Source organism: Rattus norvegicus, chromosome 2, assembly GCF_036323735.1.
Source record: "Rattus norvegicus strain BN/NHsdMcwi chromosome 2, GRCr8, whole genome shotgun sequence".
In the NCBI taxonomy this organism is placed as follows: Eukaryota; Metazoa; Chordata; class Mammalia; order Rodentia; family Muridae; genus Rattus; species Rattus norvegicus.
Genome location: NC_086020.1, coordinates 47114083 through 47130659, shown reverse-complemented (window position 1 = coordinate 47130659; position 16577 = coordinate 47114083). Strand labels below are relative to the sequence as shown.

The 16577-nt window shown below is 42.6% G+C and overlaps 1 protein-coding gene and 1 long non-coding RNA gene across 5 annotated transcripts in view; one reads left to right on the top strand and one right to left on the bottom strand.

The window, feature by feature from the left end:
• Positions 1 to 2622: 2622 nt before the first annotated feature.
• LOC120100714 (uncharacterized) overlaps positions 2623 to 16577 on the top strand; it is a 71610-nt gene continuing 57655 nt past the window's right edge. For 3 of the 4 annotated variants that reach the window (XR_010064100.1, XR_010064098.1, XR_010064099.1), the window contains exons 1-2: positions 2623 to 4194; positions 6413 to 6533. This is a non-coding gene — a long non-coding RNA (uncharacterized LOC120100714). Of the gene's footprint in view, positions 4195 to 6412; positions 6534 to 9200 lie in introns of all 4 variants that reach the window. The other variant, XR_010064097.1, reaches the window with a different exon arrangement.
• On the bottom strand, positions 5136 to 6124 carry LOC100359700 (eukaryotic translation initiation factor 1-like). Its single transcript, XM_039103509.2, has one exon. The coding sequence runs from the start codon at positions 5637 to 5639 to the stop codon at positions 5292 to 5294; it is 348 nt and encodes a 115-aa protein (XP_038959437.1). The 5' UTR covers positions 5640 to 6124; the 3' UTR covers positions 5136 to 5291.

Genomic DNA, 16577 nt, shown 5'->3' with positions numbered 1-16577 from the left:
TTCTGCAGGCACTCAGTGCTATGAGTTTTCCTCTTAGCACAGCTTTCATTGTGTCCCATAAGTTTGAGTATGTTGTATCTTCATTTTCATTAAATTCTAAAAAGTTTTTAATTTCTTTCTTTATTTCTTCCTTGACCAGGTTATCATTGAGTAGAGCATTGTTCAATTTCCACGTATATGTGGGCATTCTTCCCTTATTGTTCTTGAAGACCAGTTTTAGGCCGTGGTGGTCCGATAGCACGCATGGGATTATTTCTATCTTTCTGTACCTGTTGAGGCCCGTTTTTTGACCAATTATATGGTCAATTTTGGAGAAAGTACCATGAGGAGCTGAGAAGAAGGTATATCCTTTTGCTTTAGGATAGAATGTTCTATAAATATCTGTTAAGTCCATTTGGCTCATGACTTCTCTTAGTCTGTCTACGTCTCTGTGTAATTTCTGTTTCCATGATCTGTCCATTGATGAGAGTGGGGTGTTGAAATCTCCCACTATTATTGTGTGAGGTGCAATGTGTGTTTTGAGCTTTAGTAAGGTTTCTTTTACGTATGTAGGTGCCCTTGTATTTGGGGCATAGATATTTAGGATTGAGAGTTCATCTTGGTGGATTTTTCCTTTGATGAATATGAAGTGTCCTTCCTTATCTTTTTTGATGACTTTTAGTTGGAAATTGATTTTATTTGATATTAGAATGGCTACTCCAGCTTGCTTCTTCTGACCATTTGCTTGGAAAGTTGTTTTCCAGCCTTTCACTCTGAGGTAGTGTCTGTCTTTGTCTCTGAGGTGTGTTTCCTGTAGGCAGCAGAATGCAGGGTCCTCGTTGCGTATCCAGTTTGTTAATCTATGTCTTTTTATTGGGGAGTTGAGGCCATTGATATTGAGAGATATTAAGGAATAGTGATTATTGTTTCCCTTTATATTCATATTTGGATGTGAGGTTATGTTTGTGTGCTTTCATTCTCTTTGTTTTGTTGCCAAGACGATTAGTTTCTTGCTTCTTCTAGGGTATAGCTTGCCTCCTTATGTTGGGCTTTACCATTTATTATCCTTTGTAGTGCTGGATTTGTAGAAACATATTGTGTAAATTTGGTTTTGTCATGGAATATCTTGGTTTCTCCATCAATGTTAATTGAGAGTTTTGCTGGATACAGTAACCTGGGCTGGCATTTGTGTTCTCTTAGGGTCTGTATGACATCAGTCCAGGATCTTCTGGCCTTCATAGTTTCTGGCGAGAAGTCTGGTGTGATTCTGATAGGTCTCCCTTTATATGTTACTTGACCTTTTTCCCTTACTGCTTTTAATATTCTTTCTTTATTTTGTGCGTTTGGTGTTTTGACAATTATGTGACGGGAGGTGTTTCTTTTCTGGTCCAATCTATTTGGAGTTCTGTAGGCTTCTTGTATGTCTATGGGTATCTCTTTTTTTAGGTTAGGGAAGTTTTCTTCTATGATTTTGTTGAAGATATTTACTGGTCCTTTGAGCTGGGAGTCTTCACTCTCTTCTATACCTATTATCCTTAGGTTTGATCTTCTCATTGAGTCCTGGATTTCCTGTATGTTTTGGACCAGTAGCTTTTTCTGCTTTACATTATCTTTGACAGTTGAGTCAATGATTTCTATGGAATCTTCTGCTCCTGAGATTCTCTCTTCCATCTCTTGTATTCTGTTGGTGAAGCTTGTATCTACAGCTCCTTGTCTCTTCTTTTGGTTTTCTATATCCAGGGTTGTTTCCATGTGTTCTTTCTTGATTGCTTCTATTTCCATTTTTAATTCCTTCAACTGTTTGATTGTGTTTTCCTGGAATTCTTTCAGGGATTTTTGGGATTCCTCTCTGTAGGCTTCTACTTGTTTATTAATGTTTTCCTGTGTTTCCCTAAGTGTGTTCATGTCTTTCTTGAAGTCCTCCAGCATCATGATCAAATATGATTTTGAAACTAGATCTTGCTTTTCTGGTGTGTTTGGATATTCCATGTTTGTTTTGGTGGGAGAATTGGGCTCCGATGATGGCATGTAGTCTTGGTTTCTGTTGCTTGGGTTCCTGCGCTTGCCTCTCGCCATCAGATTATCTCTAGTGTTACTTTGTTCTGCTATTTCTGACAGTGGCTAGACTGTCCTATAAGCCTGTGTGTCAGGAGTGCTGTAGACCTGTTTTCCTCTCTTTCAGTCAGTTATGGGGACAGAGTGTTCTGCTTTCGGGCGTGTAGTTTTTCCTCTCTACAGGTCTTCAGCTGTTCCTGTGGGCCTGTGTCTTGAGTTCACCAGGCAGCTTTCTTGCAGCAGAAAATTTGGTCTTACCTGTGGTCCTGAGGCTCAAGTTCGCTCGTGGGGTGCTGCCCAGGGGCTCTCTGCAGCGGCAGCAACCAGGAAGATCTGTGCCGCCCCTTCCGGGAGCTTCAGTGCACCAGGGTTCCAGATGGCGTTTGGTGTTTTCCTCTGGCGTCCGAGATGTGTGCAGGGAGCAGTCTCTTCTGGTTTCCCAGGCTTGTCTGCCTCTCTGAAGGTTTAGCTCTCCCTCCCACGGGATTTGGGTGCAGAGAACTGTTTATCCGGTCTGTTTCTTTCAGGTTCCGGCGGTTTGCCGGTCTTTAGAGACAAGAATAAATGCAAAACGTAGCCAATAATATTCAAGCCCTTGGCTCTGCGAGGTTTGTAATGTCTGTCCCTTCTCCCACACCTCCCCCTTTGTCTAGGGTTTTCATTGCTGTGAAGAGACACCATGACCACAGCAAGTATTTTAAAAGAGAACATTCATTTGGGGCTGGGTTACATGTTCAAAGGTTTAGTCCATTATCATCATGGTGAGAAACATGACAGTGTGTAGGCAGCAAGGAGAGACCGTGTATCATATTGGGTGTAGCTTGAGCAAATATGACTTCAAAACCTGCCCCATAGTGACAGACTTCCTACAACAAGGCCACACCTTCTAATGGTGCCACTCCCTATGGCCAAGCATCCAAACACATGAGTTTATGGGGGAGGGGGGGGACCTTTTCAAACCGCCACACCCTTCCAGTTTCCTTACTCTATCTCTACACCAAGGTCTGTTTCAATTATCCTCTTTATCAGGAGCATAAAGAAGGCAGTTGTCATAATTGAACTGTGATTAGGGTAATAAAAGTAATACATTTAAAATACAGAAGTAGCTGTGAAAAGTTGGATAGGGAACGGAATAATCTAGAAACTGTATTGAATATCCACATTCCTGTGAAAACAACAGAGCTGCTGACTGACCTATGGACCTAAGAAGAATTCGGTAACCAGCAGGGTTTTTGTTATTTTTTAGGAGAAATAATTTCTAGTTCGAGGTGGCATGACTCCAAGTAAATAGAAAAGAGGAAAACCCCAAATAGTCTGCTTTAATATTTTATCTTATTTATGTATTAATATTATTTTGTTTTATAGTCAGACCTCTGATATCACAATGGCTGATATATTGTTTTGCTAAACTCGAGAGCTAAATCCTTTTCTTTAAAAAGTATTATTCTGCCTTATGTTATAAAAACACTTGCCTGCATTTATGCCTATACACCACACACGTGCCCAATGCCCAGAGAGGTCAAAATAGGGTGCAGATGTCCAGGAACTAGAGCTAGAGATGGTTGCAAACCACCATCAGGGGCCTGGGAATTGAACCCAGGTCCTTTGCAGGAACAGCTACGGTGTTCTTAACCACTGAGCCATCTCTCCAGATCCTCCAGCTAAATTTTTAACAGCACCTAAGATCAAAGGCCATTAATCTGGAAACTGAGGAAACAGAAATCTTATCACCCACCCTCCTTTTCCAGCTTTATTTTATTTGCCACTAAGAAGGAAGACAGTCTTTTACTGCTAACTTTATCATATCTCTAGTTTCCCTCTACATTTTAATTTCCAATTCATATCCTGAAAGTTTCTTGAGGCTTCAGAACTATGTCAGATACCCTTTCAGAAGCCTACCATTGTGTCCTACCATTGCACAGTACCTGTGGTGGTTTCTATATGCTTGGCCCTGGGAGTGGCATTACTAGGAGGTGTGGCCTTGTTAGAGGAAGTGTGTTACTGTGGGCGTGGGCTTTAAGATTCTCATCCTAGCTGCCTATAATCCATTCCTAGCAGCTTTCAGATGAAGATGTAGAACTCTCAGCTCCTCCTGAACCATGCCTTCCTAGATGCTGCCATGCTCCCTCCTTGGTGATAATGGACTGAACCTCTGAACCTGTAAGTCAGCCCCAACTAAATGTTTTCCTTTATAAGAGTTGCCTGGTCATGGTGTCTGTTCACAGCAGTAAAACCCTCACTAAGACAGTATCCTAACTGTTGTCTCTCTCCATTTCCACCCTAAACTGAAAACTGGGCACATGGTAAACAGATTTGTAAATAGTCTTAAGGGAATGAAAAGTTGTGCATGTGAAGGTAATAATACATGCAGAGCACTGGCTCACAAGTAGTCTACTAAGTGTTCTCTTCTTAAAGAAAACATTCATTTATTTTGATGGTTCATTAAATACCCTTGGGACCCCAGAACAGTACGGTGCATTGCATATCTGAGTGAGAGTCAATCTGTAGATGGAAATGCAGGTGGTGTTCAAAACATAACAACTTAAACATCTGCTCTCGCTGATTGATCAATCGGAACGGAAGCCAGCTGGCAGGCATGCAAGTGCAGAATGTTTCAGGTGAGGCTTACACTGCTCCCTCGACGACTCCGTGGAGATCCCAGGGCTTCTTAATGAGGAGATTATTAGACTTAGTTTCAAAACGTTCTGTAGATTTTACTTAGCAACTGGAGACATACTGGCTACATTTATGGAACGTTAAAGTTAAATGAACGACCTGATTGAAAATTATTTACCATTGTTTCATGGACAACAGACATAAGAGCTCAGGAAATAATAGCTCTTTTACATAGTGCAGTAATCATCAAGAAGCAGTTGTTCCAGTAACTGTGAATAAGAATATGACCTAAGAATATGTTTAGGATATAAAGAAGACTGAAACTATGCTGAAAATAATAAAAAGCAGTAGGATAAACTAAGGGAGAATGGGTGCTTTTGAGGCATTCTTCAATATTGTAAAATGCCAATTCTTTCCAAATGGTTTTAGTACAACAGGAGCCGAGCAATGCTTTTGCAGAGCCTTACTCCCCCCCACCCCCCAGCTCTTCTCCATTTATTGCATAATCCAAGTTGAAAGTGGCCCCCCAGATGATTACATTATACAAGCTGTGAGGTTTTTAAACTTGTGACAAGGGACAGAAGGGAAATTCTCCTCATTGCAAGGAAATCCTCACTTAAGCTTCAGAGAGCCACAAGGACTTAAAACCCATGAACCTTCAGCTGACCGTCCTTAGCCAGTCCAGTCTCTATCAGGAGCTGACACACGTTCTTGCGCTGAGCACCCTGTAGCTGAATATAGTCTGGAGGGTCAATTACAGCACCATTGCAGGCAAATTTCTTCTTAAACGCTTTCACTAGTTTCTTTTTATCGTAATCATCAGTGATCCCTTGGACAGTTGTAAGGGTCTTCCTGCTGTTTCTCTGTTGAATTCTTATACGGATATAATTCTCGGTGCCAGCAGGAAGCCGGTCATCACCCTTACTTGCATCAGCAAAGGGGTCGAAAGAGTGAAGGTTCTGGATAGCAGACATAGGAGACGGCCGCATGCGGGAGAAGGCAGGGGTCAGGGTGTGTATGGAGCATTAGGAACGAGGGGGCTGGAGGAGGAGGCAGCTGAGTCCTCATCGGTGGCTCAGTGACTGGGTCCGAGCCTTACATTTTAAACAATGGAATAATGAGATCCTAAACAACATGCCCAAGTTATTTTTATACAGTGTAAATGGAAGCATAAGATGCACAAGAACGTATCAGAAGTATACAATGAATTCTTCAGCTTTTTTAACTGCCTGGATTCCAAAGTTTACCTGAAACAGAAATGGAGTTACATAGTAAGGTATTTCTATAGCATAATAATACCCCATATTACTTCAATAAATAGACACTAATTTTGGAACTGTCACAGCATTATAGAAAGCAGTATAAACTAAAATTCAGAAGGCAAACTTGAGAATGATGTATGCATTAAGATGTGATAGGGTGTTTCAAGCTGATAAGCTGATATATTTAGAAAATAGTGTTAGATTAATGGTGATACGAGTATTCAGCGGGCCGTTTAAATAATAAGCATATAAAACCAGAAAATAACTAAAACAATACACAGTTGGAAGCCCCACAGGAGTTACAATAGAAAACATAGGTGTGTCTCCACGCATTGAGTACATCTCTATGGAAACTCTCATAAAAATACAGTTTAATGAGTAACAAGTTGGAGGAAAGTGTTTCAAGTGTTGACCATGTTGCAGCCTGGCTGACAGGACTGAGGTATTCTCTGCCAATTGCATAGGCAGAGTCTGACATCAGATGGCTTGTACTTTAACAGGAAACATCCCAAAGGCCAGTTAGGATACACTGGACATTGGCTGAGAAGAGGAGTCGTTATGCAAGAAATTTATTGAAGAAGACCTCTCCCGGAGTACCCAGAGGAGAAAGGGAAGTACAAGGTGAGGTTTCAGCTGGCTGGGAAAAAAAAAAAAAAAACGTTGGCAAAATTAATTTGGATGTTTTAGCTGAAAGGTGAGTGAATGACTCTTTCCTCCCGCAATACTCAGAATCGGAAGTTCAGAGGGCACCCCCTGCAGTGTGAGCAGGAATGTTTATAAACAGAGAAAGACGTGACTTCCAAAAGTAGTCTAATTGGTTACTATTGGGCATTTGCTTTATTCTGAGTGTGGCGTGATGAGACTCTGCTTTACCTGGACAGAGTTGAATCTGATTGGCTAGGGCCATACCCCAGTTGGGCTGCAGTTACATCTAGCCTCAGCCTGATCCTGCTGAAAGATCTGGGATATGCGTAGTATCCTGGAGCTTCCTCACCTTGGCGCTTGGGCTTTTTCTTACCACTGTCTACAGTTAGCTCTTCATTTTAGGCTGTCATGGCACATGCACAGGCTCTCTATGAAGATAATTCCTCGGAGGTAAGGGGAAAGATAGTTATTAGCTCTAACTAACATTGAACTAGCATGATAATGCAGCCTCCCTGATTGTGTTACTCAACCCTTTTGGAGCACGTGTTTCTACATGTATGACGAGTAAAACTGCGTGAGAGATACGGGCTTGTAAGAGAGAGCACAGGAAAGTTTCTGTCAGACCCTAGCCCAACAAAAACATGCAAGTGTTAGAAGTTAGGAGACCGCTACAGGTGTAAACACTTGCTTAGAGGCTGGGAAGACAGCTAAGTAGGTAAAGTGCTTGCTGTGTGTGGTGATTTGAATATGGCCCCCAACTGGCTCATAAATTTGAATGCTTGGTTATTAGGGAGTAGCGTTATTGGATAGGGATTAGGAAGTGTGGCCTTGTCGGAGGAGGTGTGTCACTGGGGATGGGCTTTGGTGTTTCAAATGCTCAAGTCAGGCCCAGCATTTTTCCCTTTTCCTGCTGCCTGACTATGTGGATGTAGAACTCTTAGCTACCTCTCCAGCACCATGTCTGCCTGCATACTACCATGCATCCTACTGTGACAGTAGTGGACTAAACCTCTGAATGTAATCAAGCCCCAATTAAATGCTCTCTTTTATAAGAATCGCTGCAGTCATAGCGTCTCTTCATAGCAATAAAACACTGACTAAGACACTGTCCAAGCACGAAGTCTTCAGATCCTCTGCACCCACAAAACAAGAAAATCACAGAGGTGAAGAAGCCCAACTATCTGAAACAGAAGAATTCTTTCACTGTAATTTTAGAAATGGAAACTTTAATGAATTGCCACTTCTTTCCTGTGAGGGATAAAATCAAGGCTAACATTCATGCCTTGCTGACCCAGTAGCTGTGTAAGAACAGAGTGTGACCCTTTACATGCCTGTTAGGAATGCAAGCTGATGAGTGTGCACGTTGGAAATCCATCTAAAACTTCTAGAACATGAAAACCCTTCTGAACGATGTCTTCTCACTCCAAGAATTTATTTGTGGCAGATTCGATCAGAAATTTAAAGATGCAACATTCTTTTCGATATTGAAAAATTATCTAAAGTTGAACTAAAAAAGCTAATAAAATAGAAAGGGATAATGGTGGCAAAGCAGCTCTTACATCAATTACGGTAGATACATGTAATCCCTGATACAGAAGTAACTACTCCCGTCATGGGAGAGCCCAAAAGGTTGTGTCCAGGCAGGAAGAGTCAGATGTTAGATTGGGACTTGTGTACACTGGTGTTGATTTTCTTTATGACATTGGCCATTCTGCTTTCTTTCCATTTATTTCAATCTCTCTGGTCTCTCTGCACATGCATAAGTAACTCGACAACAGGCTTCACAAATCTCTTTCTGGTAGACCTCTGTAGATAGACTCCTTTTGAAGGGTAGCCTTCAGCCTAGGCTCTTAGCTTGTGTTGGTTACTAATTCTCCCAAACGTAAGCTTAAACTCATAAGGGAATATTTACAGAAAAAATATCAGTTAGAATGAAGCGAGCTGTTTCCCATAAACCTATTAAACAAACAAGATCACGGTTAGCATTGAGTGCCCATTGTGTTTAAGTAGGGGATCTTTTGTGTGTTTTGAGTGGTTGTTTAGACAATGATCTTAGAACACTGCCTTGGAAATTGATTTTTCCTTTCTGGGTGAATTGTTCGATATATGTGGGAGCCTGCTTATTCTGTCCTCAGGCTCATTTTACACTCAGCAATCATGCTGTCAATCAGATTCCTGATGGGAAACATGGATAGTATTACAGAAGAAAGAGGACAGTTTAGGAAACGCAGATTACACAGTGTAAGGTTCAGAAAAAAAAAACACAAAATCAGGGCTGGCAAGAGAGGACCTGCCTCCCTTAGGTTGAAGGAGCAAGTAGGAATTGCTAGCCTCAGAGCATCCAGAGCGCTCTATGAGGGAAGCAATGGAGGGGGAGAAGGCTATGCTGGTCAGGCAGGTCAGCTGTCTTCAGCTCTTCAGAGGGCTGTCATCTGGGAGCTCTATGCACCAACACAGCTTTCTACAGACATCGTTAGAGGGGAAGGGAGCAGAGAGTAGTATCCACAGCCCTTACACCAACTGCCCGGGAGGCATCGCACTTTCACATCAATAGAGCTGAGGCTGTCGTTTATTCTTCAGGCTTTTTCATTCTTTTATTTTTTTTATTTGTGTGTCTGTGTGTATCCCACTTGCCACATGCAGGTGCCTATGGAGATCAGAAGAGAACACCAGATCCCCTGGAGCTGAAGTTACAGGCAGTTGTAAGATGCTTAACTTCTTGCCTTACAGCAACCACCTCTCCTTGATCTTCCTCAGGCTTTGTGACTGGAGGCCATGTCCTCTGCCTCTTTCATGGACATATGGATGAATGCCTGACCATTTCACCTTCTAACAGTGATGACCAATGCAGGTCTGGGCTTGGGACAAGGAGATCTGGGTAGGGGTGGGGAGAAAAGATTGGTTGGACGTTTTAGCCTTCTGTTACTGTGACAAAATGCCCAAGAAAGTCAAGTTAGTAAAATAAAAGGTTATTTTGGCTCATGCTTTCGGTCCATGATTGCTTGGCACCTGTTACTTTAGGTCGGTGGTACAAGACATCATGGTAGCAGAATGTGGCAGAGGCTGTTTCTACCTTATGACATTTGAGGTTCTAATATTCCAGTGACATAACCTCTTTACAGTAGGCTCCCTCCTAAAGGCTCTACCACTCCTCAGTAGTCCTGCAGGTTGGGGACCAAGCCTTCCATATTTAGGCTGTTAGTGTATATCTCAGACCCTCTGGACAGGCTTAGGGACTGCAGTCTGCACTCTTTTTTTTTTTTAAAGATTTATTTATTTATTATATATAAGTACACTGCAGCTGTCTTCAGACACACCAGAAGAGGGCATCAGATCTCATTACAGATGGTTGTGAGCCACCATGTGGTTGCTGGGAATGGAACTCAGGAGTTCTGGAAGAGCAGTCGGTGCTCTTAAACACTGAGCCATCTCTCCAGCCCCTGCAGTCTGCACTCTTGACCTTGTTCTCTCCCATATCCCCAAACTTGTCTATTACAAGGGAGAGCCTGTGTGTACCATGCCCACTCCCATGCTAGAACCACTGAGAATCAGGTGCAGTGGGGAAGGGTTAGGGAGAAGTTGGAGACTACCCTGCATCCTGGGAGGGGAGGAAGGGTTTTGAAGAAGATATAAAGAAGATACTGGAAGGTTGGCAGGGGGGACAACCTAGGGAGCCTGAGAGAGATGTAGATCCTCAGAGATCCTGGAGCCCTAGAGGAAAAGCCCTGGGCTGGAGAATTAATGAAGGTGGGAGGTTCCTGTGGTCCGGTGCCCTGGGGAGCTCTGCAGAATGTTCACGGACCCCACAAGAACACTGGAGCTGCTGATCAGGGAGGAAGGGGGGAGTCTAAAAAGATTTAGGGGTCCCAAGAAAGATTTTGGGAACCCTAGAAGAGAGATGATTGAGGAGTTGCAAGCCAAGACTATGATGTTAATGACTACTAGGGAAAGGTCCCCCTATTTTCCTCACCTTCACCATCTCTGCTGGGGCCAGCCACTAAGACTCAGGCATGTGAGCACAGGGAGATGAATTCTAGTCCTCTGAAAGATCAGGAAGTGGGCGTAACTACTGAGCCATCTCTCTAACCCATGAAGTTGTGATTTCTCTGATTTTCGTAGAAGTTCAGCCAGAGATCTTTCCCTTCCTCTTTGGGCTCTTTCTTACCCTGAACAATTCTCTGTCCAGTAGCTAGCTGTCCTAAGAGGTCTCTTTATTTAGCAAATAGAAAGAGCTATAGCATGGAGTACAATCAGAGCCTCTGCTTCCTTTCCTACAAGGCTGAGTGCTTGGAGGTCCATTAGGAGAAGAGGACTGCTAGCAAAAAAAAGGTAAATAAATAAAAACAAATTCAGGGAGAAAGGAGTTATCAAAACAAAAGATGTTAACTTCTCTCAGCCAAAATGTGGGCAGCTCTGGCCTGGAAAGGCTTTCAGGAGTCAAACGGCTGGAGAATTAATGAAGGTGTCTTCAGCTAGTTTGTGGGACACCAGGATTTCTAAGCAAGGCAGAGTTGACGGACAAGTCAGGGCATCCTGGTATGCTTGGTGGTTGAGTGGAACACATAGATGGGAGATTGGAAAGAAGTCTGTAGAAACTGCCACCATGTGCCTAAAGCTGGACTGGAGGCTGAGCGGAGTGTCATGAACCCTGAAAAAAATGAGGTGAAGTCAGAGTAGGGAAAGAGAGAACTAGCAGAACCCACTGGTGACATCTGTCTGTCTGTCACAGTGTCCAGTCCACACGACCTTAAAAATGTCATGTGTTCTTTCTTGCAAATCTCATGTGAGTTCCTCTGCACACCAATTCTTACTGAAATTGTCCTGGGACAGGAATCCTGGCAAGCGACGTCCCAGCTATGGACAGGAACGGGCATTAAGTTGACAATTGTCAGAGACTGACTGACCCATGACCAAAGACTACTGTTTTCCTCTGAGACCACCTGTATCTTATAATTCCTGGGCCCGGTGCTATATTTTGGAGCCTAAAAAGAGACACATTTTCACTGCCACCCATTCCAACCCTCTACTCTCCAACCCTCATCTTAACGTTCTATTCCCTAGAGATTCCCCAAAACTCTGCTGACCCCTCAGAATGACTTTAGTCTGAGTGCACCATCTATGTTCTGGCTTGACCCAGACTGACAGTTGCTCAGCTGGCAACAAGTGGGAGACCACAGCAAAGCAAACTTAGCATCTCGCAGCCAACATCCAGCACCTGCAGAAGAGCGCCCCAACATTCTGAAGAGACATTCGCTCAAAACTAGGAAAAAAGATAAATAGTCTTTCGTCTTTATGATGATTTTTTTTAAAGTGAACCTTGTTATCTCTTTTAGGCAAAGCAAACTCATTGTACTATGATCAAGATAAAAGTAGTTATTGGGATAATGTCAGTTACATGTTTATTGTTATATATCAGTTATAAAAAGTGTCACCACTCTTTGTGACAGCAGAGTCAAGACTTTATCTGCTTCCTTGCCTACACATTAATGGTTTGTACTACATTAATCTTTCCTGAGTTCACAACACTTCAGGCATATTTTTGTGCAGTAGACGTGGAGTGGCCTTTTGGAAATATGGATGGATGTATTTTGAAAGAAATTTTACCTCCCTGTTTAACTAAGACTCAGGGCCGAATATTTTTCACTAATGTTTTCAAAAGCATTTTATAGGAGAGTGATTGGTCCTAAAAGAACCACCGCCTAGGTCAGAGACGGGGTGGGGGTGGGGGGGAATAACAGGGACAAACCAAGCCTGTTTGACTGTTTGGTTGGAATGTAGCTTATTTGTTTATGGACTGTTGTCGCCACTTTCTCATTGTGGTGGCACAGTTGAATGGTGTGCAGCAGAGGTCATCGACCTACAAAGATAGAACTATTTAGCCCTGGAACCTTCATTGGAAAAGGATACTAATTCCTGGTTTAAGTAAGAAAATTTGGGAGCAGCTCTCTTCATGAAGCTTTTCTTTTTCAAAAAGGATTGCCCCGAGGTCCTGCCACAGGCTGACAAAATATGAATAAATGTCTTTTGAAAGTATGAAAGGAGCTGTATCTGAGGAAACTAGCTTCAGAAAGAGTCCTAGGAGCTGGGGCCTCTGATTTAACTGTGTTCTTTATTACACCGATGGCCTTGTACAAATTGCCTAATCTACTGTTAATTGTAAAACCCCTTGGGAGGACATGTGGAGCACCCTAATTTCTACCCCAAAGAATCCAGAAGTTAGGGATTCTGACAGTTAACTGTGACCATCTTGGTAGGATTTACAATCACCATGGACAGGCCAGCAGGAAGAGTCAGGAGGAAAAGGTTACTTGGTGGAGGGAGAGAACTGAATCCTGCAAGTTGTCCTCTGGGTGTATGTGCACCTACACACTCACAGACACATAATAAACAAAGTCACTATGGAGACAGACTTCTGGGCAGGTCTATGAGGGATAATTGCTTGATTTGGCTAATGGAGGTGGGAAGAGACAACCCGAATGCCAGACTGAATGAGGAGGAGGAAGCCAGCCGAGTAGCATTTCTGTCTCCTGGCTTGTAATGTGGCAGCCGCCAGGAGCTCTTGCTACCATTCTTCCCTGCCATGATGGGCTGTATCCCTAGACTTCGAGCCTCAAGTTGCTTTTGTCAGGCATTTTTGTCTCAGCAACAAGGCAAGTAACGGGGATTGTTAAACGTTGGAGCTGAAGAAAAGAAGACCCTGATCTGTGAGATTAAGAGATTTAAAAATACATAACACAGCTGTAGAACTTAACATTTACTATTGTATGAGTTATGAAATAATTTCCTTACGGTTGTAATACCATTCCTTCAAATACACAAATCTTCTTCAAGGGACATGTTGAGAGCAACACAGAATGAGACAACCAACAACCAATGATACAGACTGCTAACTCTCTATGCTAAGACCAGTTCTCCAGGCCCTGAGGATGTTAGAGCCCCAGAGCAATGAAGAACTCTACAGACACATGGGCTCTCCAGAGGGTGCTTCCAACTACCTAACCACAAAGGTACACCATGAACATACAAACCTGCCGTGATCTTCCCATGTCCCTTGATTGTCAAACCTGGATCCAGAAAGATCTAGACCTGGAACCCAGCCAAGAACCTCAGGAACAGACTAGGGTTTAGAGAAATGAGTCTTACGTTCAAAACAAATGAAAAGCACTGATAAGTAAAGAAGTTAGGAAATAGGTCTTAACTCTTCCCTGGTGCCTCTGAAGAGTTCAAAGTTCACCTGCTCACACTTGGTTCTCTGCTTAGACTAGAGTTCAGCACACAGAGTCTTAATGATTAATCAGTGCCAGCACAGCCCTGGGGCCAAGAAGGGACTTTATTTTCCTTTCACAGATGAGGAAAGAGAGGATTTGAGAAGTCATCTTCTCTCCTTCAGATGTCTTCTTGCTGATTAAGAACACATTTCAGGGTGACTGATTCCTACTGTTTTCCTCCAAGTCAACCTGTAGACCTAAGGATTTGGGCTCAGACTCATTGGATTTCATCTCATAAGCTGCATGACCTCATCATTTGGGGGAAATCTGTCTGTGTTTGTGCTTCCTTCTCTTTGAAATGGTCAAAGTTCCTGCCTATGCTCCTTTACGTGGGAACCGAAGCTCAAACGTGATTATAGATACAACATTGTGATATAATGAGCTCAACAGAATTTATTTTCCTACGTAAAACCTACCCTATTGAAAAATAAAAGCAAAACTGCAACTGTAATGGCAGCAACATTCAAGAACTCATTGCAGTATCTTAAAAAGAAACAGTAATCATTTTATTGGTTGCTTACAAGGTTTAGCTTTTCCCAGCTAAGTGCAATCTATACAGAACCAAGGCCCTAGATCTAAATTTAATTTGTCCTAAAAATGAAGGAACATTTTTTTTTTTTGGTTCTTTTTTTTTTCCGGAGCTGGGGACCGAACCCAGGGCCTTGCGCTTCCTAGGTAAGCGCTCTACCACTGAGCTAAATCCCCAGCCCCGGAACATATTTTTTTAAACTTGAAATATTTACTTATTTACTTATTTATTTATTTGCATGTGTGGGTGCCCATGTAGTGGACAGAGGACAACTTTGACAGTTGACTCTCACCCATAGCGTTGGTCCTGGAAGTCTAACGACAGGTTCTCAGACCTGCTAGCACCTTTACCTCCTGAGCCATCTTACTTGCCTAGAATATCTGAACATTTTTTGATGGTCTTGGTGACTTACAGTTTGTTTGTTTTAACTGTTATGTAAAACCTGGGTAAAGGCGTTTTTTGTAAATATATTTACTTGATTGATGAGATACGGAACCAAAATAATTTTCCCAGTCACATAGCTAGTATCATTTTTGAAGAGTAGGGTTTTCCCCCCACTATTTTAGCAGTTGCTTATTTATGGATACTCTAAGACATATATATATATATATATATATGCATATATATATGCTCTAAATAAACATATATATTTATTAATACCAACTCCAAGAGATGAAACTTTCCCTTGGTGTTAAGAAATAACTTTTAGAATCATTGCATACTTTATGATTTTAGAGGTTACAAAGATGTAGTTTTCAGGAAGCTTAGGTCTAGGCTGTGGGATTCTTACAAACGGTCTGGACCAGTGCAGACAGATGCCTGACCGTAAGGCGTGGTGTAATGACCCTGGCTTAGGACTATTGAATACAGCTCTTGTCAAACTGCAGTGTTTATGATGCCCTCCACTCTAAGCTTGATTTGGGGTAAGAACAAAAAGTTCCTGTTACGTTGTTAAGTGATCTGGGAGATACTGTTGTACTATGACTGGATCCTTAGTCGTTTGAGAAAAATTTACTTGAAGGGCACTGTGTTCCCAAGTTTTGGATTCCCATTTAATCCTCAGTCAGCCCTGAGGTTCAGAGGCTTGTTGAGCTTTCGGTCTTTGTGGCTGTTATTTTGGAACTGGTGTTGAGCTGAGAGCAAGATTGTGACTATAGAGATATCAGTTATGGTCAGAGCCATGCACTTTGACTAAGTTATAAAGCGTGTGGGGCCGTTGTTTCCCTTTTACACCCACCTCTGTCCCTCCCTGAAGCTTCTACAAACCTGCTTTTAGAAAGCTTCCTTATTTCTAAAAACACTTAAACTTCCCACTCATCAGTAATTAAAACAACTCAAATAGACACAAAGGCCACCCGTGAGCCAACAGCTCACAGAAATAATGCACGCCTACTAAACACCAGGAAGCGTGGAGCCTCACTAGGTGTGGTTTTGTTTCCTGCTTCTACCTTCACGGTGTCTAGACACTGCTTTACTCCAGTGGGAGAAGGATAAGGAGAAGTCCAGAATACTTGGGTCAGCAGGATCCTGGTCAGACACCAAATGCAGAACAGGGGTGGAGGTGGAGGCCTTCTCAGGGAAATTTAGTGTTACAGCTCTCTTAGAAATCATTCAATGGGGGTTGGGGATTTAGCTCAGTGGTAGAGCGCTTGCCTAGGAAGCGCAAGGCCCTGGGTTCAGTCCCCAGCTCCGAAAAAAAAGAACCAAAAAAAAAAAAAAATCATTCAATGAAACAGCTCTCTCGATGAGGTTTAATGAAACAGCTTGTGAGCACACATGTATTCAGGGTGAATCAAGGGCTCTATATGCACAAACCCTGGCGAGTGGGAAGGAGTTGTTCTTAGGATGAAGTTGCATTGGCTGAGGCTTAAGGAAGGTTCTGGGGGCATTTGCATGGAGAGACACTCCAGGAAGTTGAGTTTAGTAATTTCACTAAGGACTATGTAACATTTCTCAGGTACAAGATTGGGGGGTTGGGCTCCTCAGATTAGGCTAAAAATAGCAGAAGTCCCGCTAAGAAAAAGGAGTCCTGCATTTTGCATCAAGCTCAGAAAAGCTGTCCCAACATGGTAGACTACAACCTTAGTATTGAGGTGCAACGACTAGGAGGCATTAAGACTTCAACTCAAAGAAGTCATCACTTGAAAAGTGTTCTTGTTGAATGGGCTTGGGGTGTAGCTCAAGGATAGAGCGCTTTTCTAGCATGCAAGAGGACCTAGGTTT